At 42.9% G+C, this 5,831-nt stretch overlaps 1 protein-coding gene across 1 annotated transcript in view; it reads right to left on the reverse strand.

Moving 5' to 3' along the window:
• The window catches only part of FAM47E (family with sequence similarity 47 member E), a 38,369-nt gene that overhangs the window by 23,560 nt on the left and 8,978 nt on the right, over positions 1-5,831 (reverse strand). The window contains 1 exon segment of the mRNA XM_040480884.1: positions 1,072-1,222. Coding sequence (XP_040336818.1) covers positions 1,072-1,222 — 151 coding nt within the window.

Consider the following 5,831-nt stretch of genomic DNA (forward strand, 5'->3'; position numbering starts at 1 on the left):
CCTATTGTGGCAATCATTTTGCAATATGTGTGTGTGTGTGTGTGTGTCTGTGTGTGTAAAATTATCACATTGTACACCTTAAACTTACATAATGTTATATGTCAGTTATATCTCAATAAAGATGGCAAAGAAAGAGAGCCACTAAAAAGAAAGAAAGAAACAACAGCAATGTGGGATATAAACAATAAACATTTGAATAGGCTGCAAGTTGGCAAACTTTCCAGAAACATCATCTACAGGACACATTTCTATTATAAATGGTGACAGAGTCATAAAGATTCCTTTATGACTTTGATTATTTATCATATGTGAACACTGTTTTTTAGTAATAGTAACTCCGAGCTTGACTTTAATGTTTATGTTTGAGAGACAGACAGCAAGCGACAGAGGGGCAGAGAGAGACGGAACACAGAATCTGAAGCAGGTTCCAGGCTCTGAGCTGTCAGCACAGAGCCCGACGCGGGGCTCGAACTCACGAATCGTGAGATCATGATCTGAGCCGAAGTCAGACACTTAACTAACTGAGCCACCCAGACGTCCCATGAGCTTGACTTTAAAAAGTAGGCTGTAAGCAGGTGCCTGGGTGTCTCAGGCTGTTAAGCATCAGACTCATGATTTTGGCTCAGGTCATGATCTCATGGGTTGGTGAGTTCAAGCCCTGCATCGGGCTCCATGCTGACAGTGTAGAGCCTACTTGGGATTCTCTCTCCTTCTCTTTCTGCACCTCCCAGACTCAAGCGCTCTCACTCTCTCTCTCTCTCTCTCTCTCTCTCTCTCTCCTCTCAAAATAAATAATTAAACTTAAAAAATAACAGTAGGTTGAGAGGCGCCTGGGTGGCTCAGTCGGTTGAGCATCCGACTTCGGCTCAAGTCATGATCTCACAGTCCGTGAGTTGAGCCCTGTGTCGGGCTCTGTGCTGACAGCTCGGAGCCTGGAGCCTGCTTCGGATTCTGTGTCTCCCTCCCTCTGACCCTCCCCTGTTCATGCTCTGTTTCTCTCCGTCTCAAAAATAAACATTAAAAAATTTAAAAAAAAATAAAAGTAGGTTGTAAATCCTACTACTAACTTACAAAAGAAGTAGCCCAGTTGCAGAAGTCACTAACTCCTTTGCGTACATTTTCATGAAGAAGAGGACCATCTTGGTGTAGCAAATCTGTTTCACTTGGCTTCTTTTCTTTAAAAAGCCATTGGCCTGGATGCGACCCAGGAGTCTTCTTGGGACTAAGGACAGTGAGATCACCAAAGAATCGCAACATGAGACACCATGAATCCAAATAGATTTCAAACACTATCTTGAGGGAAGAAGATGATAATGCAAGCATTTCAAACAGTCTCTCACAAGCTCACTAGGTCTACGTTAATTTTCCAAAAACCACATCCTCATTATCAGTATCATAAGGGCAAATATATCATGATTAGTTATAATAATTAAAATGTATGCAGCATTTTACCATTATAAGTTGATTTTTTGAAACTATGAGTGCCATTTATTAAGACATGTGCCAGGTAAAAGCCCAAATTACTGTGCTGGGAGACAGCCAAAGCCAGGAGATATCCTTGACTTCTCTCTCTCTTGTCCCTAAAATCCAGCCCCTTAATAAGTCTTGTAGGTTTGTTTTTTTGTTTTTTTTTTTTTTTTAATTTTTTTTTCAACGTTTTATTTTTATTTTTGGGACAGAGAGAGACAGAGCATGAACGGGGGAGGGGCAGAGAGAGAGGGAGACACAGAATCGGAAACAGGCTCCAGGCTCCGAGCCATCAGCCCAGAGCCTGACTCGGGGCTCGAACTCACGGATCGCGAGATCGTGACCTGGCTGAAGTCGGACGCTTAACCGACTGCGCCACCCAGGCGCCCCTAATCTTGTAGGTTTTAACTCTGTCTCTTTCTCTGGACTGTTGCAGTGCTCCTCACTGGTGTCTCTGATCTTCTCTTGGGGCCCAAACCCCCAACCGCTAATTCATCTCTGCACTGCAGCTAAAACAGTCATTTCAAAATATAAATCTGGCCGTACCAAATGCTGCTACCCTTCACCCTCAATTAAACCTCTCGATAGTTTCTTTTTTTAAATTGAGTTATAATTCCCATACCATAATACTTACCGTTTCAAAATATACAATTCAGTGGCTTTCATATATTTACAAAGTTATGCCACCGATACCATGATCTCATTCGGGAACATCTTCATCACCCCAGAAAGAAGCTTCTAAGCATTGACAGTCATTCTTCATTTCCCCCATTCTCTCTGCTCCTGAAAACCAGAAATCTACATTCCATCTCTAAGGGTTTGCCTATTCTGGACAATTTATCTGCATAGAACCTTACACTATATGGTATTTTGTGTCTGGTTTCCTTCACTTAGCATAACATTTCAAGGTGTGTACATGCTATGACATGTATCAGTACTTTATCCCTTTTTATGGCTAAGATTCCATTGTTAGACCACATTTTGTTTATCTATCATCAGTTGATGGGCACCCGAGTTGCTGCCCCTTTGGGCTATTGGGCATGGTGCTGCTCTGAACATTCAGGTACAAGTTTTTGTGTTCAGTAGCTTCTTGTGACTCTTCCAATGAAGACCTAAGTCTTAACTCAGTTTCCAAGGCTATTCATGGCCTGGTCCTTGCCTGTATCTCCAGATTCTTCTGGAATTGTGCCATCCTCCCTCACTCTCTGAGCTCCAGCCATAGTGGCCTTCTCTCAGTTGCATGAATTCATCATGCTGCCTTCAGCCACGGACCCTTTGTACACGTTGTACCATCTGCCTGCAACGCCTTCTGCATTTCCTCATCCCCCCGTTATGTTTCAACACACACGTCCCTTCCTCAGGAAAGCATTCACATAGGCTTTCCCCAGAACCCACATTTCATTCCTGGCAACATGTACCTTCTTTTCACAGCACCTAAATATTAATTCATCCATCCACTCATTCAACAAGTATTTACTAAACACCAATTATGTACTAGGCACTGTCCTAGGCATTAGAATTTAGCTGTAAATAAAGCTTAGGCCCTGTCCTCACATAATTTGCAATTGATTAGGGAGAGACAGATAGGAAAGAGGTAAACATATGCCAGGTGATTACAAGTGATATAAAGAAAAATAAAACAAGACAGGAGGGATGGAGAGTGAGGACGGGGGCTTTTAATTTGTACAGAGAAATCCTTGCTACCAAAGTGATAGTTGAACAGAGACCCAAAAGAAGAAATTAATCAAGCCATGCAGATATCAAACTATGCAGACACCAGGCAGAAAAGAAAAGCGGGTGCAAAGGCTCCAAGGAATGAGCGTGCTAAGTGTGGATGAGGAACAGCAAAGAGGCCAGTATGGTTGGAGGGGCAGGATTAAAGGACAGAGTAGCAGACAGTGAGGCCTGAGAGGTCACAGGGGGCCTGATCATAGGGATCTTAGAGGCAACTGTAGGACTCTGGGTTTTAATCTGAACGAGTAAGCAACTGGAGAATTTTTGTTTATCAGGCAAACAAAAACACAGCATTTGTTGTCATCATATATATCCTGCAATAAATTTTTTTAAATTGAAGTACAGTTGATACACAATGTCTTATTAGTTTCAAGTACACAACACGGTGATTTGACATGTCTGTATGTTATGCTGCGCTCACCTCAGCTGTCACCGTGCAATGCTATTATAATACCATTGACTCCATTCCCTATGCTGTACCTTAACTGGAGAAGTTTGAGCACAGGAATGAGGCTGAAAGAATCATTTTAACTATTGTGTGAAAAATAGACTGGGGCAGGGAGTGGGGTTAACTCAGGAAGCCATGAGACTAGCTAGAAACTATTTCACTCATCCAGGCAAGAGCTGATGGTATCTTGGAAGACAGTGACAGTAGTACTGTAGCTGAGAGTCCAGATATATTTCAAAAGGAAAGCCATGAGGGTTTGTTGGCAGGTCGCAACTATTGTTTCAAAAGTAACTGGAAGAAGGGCATTGCCATTTACTGATCAGGAGAAGACAGAAGGGTGAGTAGTGCTGGGGAAGAAATCAAGAGTTCGGTTTTGACTCATTGAGTTTGAGATGCCAATTACACACCCAAGGGCAAATGTTGAACATCCATATAAAGAGGGATTGGATGAGGTCACTTAGGTGTGAGTAAACATACAGAAAAGATGTCAGAGACTGATGCATTTAATATTAAAAGGAAGATGAGAAGGGACCAGCAAAAGAAGGTTGGGGAGAGGGTCATTGAAGTAGGAGGAGAAACAAGAAAGGGTGTATTCAAGAGGCTAAGTGAAAAAAACTGTTTCAAGAAAGAGGACATCATCAATTTCGTCAACTGCTACTGATACATCAAGCATGATGATCACAGAGAACTGATCAGGTGACACAAAGGTCAATGGTGACCTTGACCAAGGGCAGACCCATCACAGTGCTGATGAGTTAAAGAAAGAAGAGGAAGTAAGTACGGGCACCTTTTTCAAAGAGTTTGCTGTAAGGGAAAGCAGAGTCTGTGCTCAATGAGAGTTGTTTTGAAATGGGAGATATTAACTCATGCTATGGTAGGCTGATAACGCCCCGAAAGAGATCAGGTACTAACCGTTGTACTTTACTTGGAGAAACCATCTATATAGATACAACTAATTTAAGGAGCTTGAGATGGTAAGATTATCCTGGATTACCTGGGTGGGCCCTAAATGCCATCACTAGTGTCCTTGTAAGAGGAAGGCAGAGGGAGGTTTGACACACACCCAGAGAAGGGGATGTGAAGACAGAGCAGAGAGAGACTTGAAGATGTCGACCTTGAAGACTGGAGTGATGTGGCCATGGCCATGGAATACCAACAGCCACCAGAAGCCTGAAGAAGCAAGGAATGGATTCTCCCCCAGAGCCTCTGGAAGGAACATGGCCTGCTGATACTTTGATTTCAGCACAGTAATACTGATTTTGGACTTCTGGGCCCCTAAACTGTGAGATAATAAATTTCTGTTGCTTTAAACCACTAAATTTGTGTCACTTTGGGGTTTTTTTGGGGGGAGGAGGATATTTTTAGAGAGAAAGAGCACAAGTGGGAGAGGGGCAGAGGGAGAGAGAGAGAGAGAGAGAGAGAGAGAGAGAGAGAGAATCTTAAGCAGGCTCCATGCTCAGAGAGGATCCCATGACCCTGGGATCATGACCTGAGCTGAAATCAAGAGTTGGACACGTAACCGACTGAGCCACCCAGGCACCCCCAATTCGTGTTACTTTGTACAGCAGCCACTGTACAAGAATATGCTAACAGAATATGCTAAGAGTATGCTGACAGAAAAACTTGCCATTACATACTTATACACTCATTTTGCGATGATAATTTATTAAGATACTAGTTTTGTTCATTTCCTCTATACTTTTACCTTCTCTCTTTTCAAGTAGATAACCCATTTATTTTTCATTTCTTGCCCTGGAGATTTCTTCAGGGTTGACCAGGGAAACTGCCTGCAGTTAAAGGCACAGCCCGCACTGTGCAGAACCCCAAGCTCATTGCAGCAGTCATGCTAGATGTGACGGGTGACGCAGGAAGACGCGGGTGGGTGGACAGAGTGTACCACAAATGGCAAGAATAGACAGAAGAATGAGTCCCAAAGACCAGAAAGAAGTTAAAGATCCATCCTGCGATTATTGGGGACCTATCCCACTTTCTTATAGTGTAAGTAACGACCATGATTGAAAGTTTGCTACTCAGTGGGATGAGATGATATAAATAGAAAAAGGAAAGTGGTTTTTGGTAAACACATGGCTTTGTGAACTAAGATTCATACCTTCTGTCTGTACTCGTGCTCCCTTCCACAGCACACTGCAATCACCGTGAGGACAGGGTCCTAGCCTGTTCA

This window comes from Herpailurus yagouaroundi, unplaced genomic scaffold (genome assembly GCF_014898765.1).
Source record: "Herpailurus yagouaroundi ecotype Mexico unplaced genomic scaffold, PumYag 28, whole genome shotgun sequence".
Classification (NCBI taxonomy): Eukaryota; Metazoa; Chordata; class Mammalia; order Carnivora; family Felidae; genus Herpailurus; species Herpailurus yagouaroundi.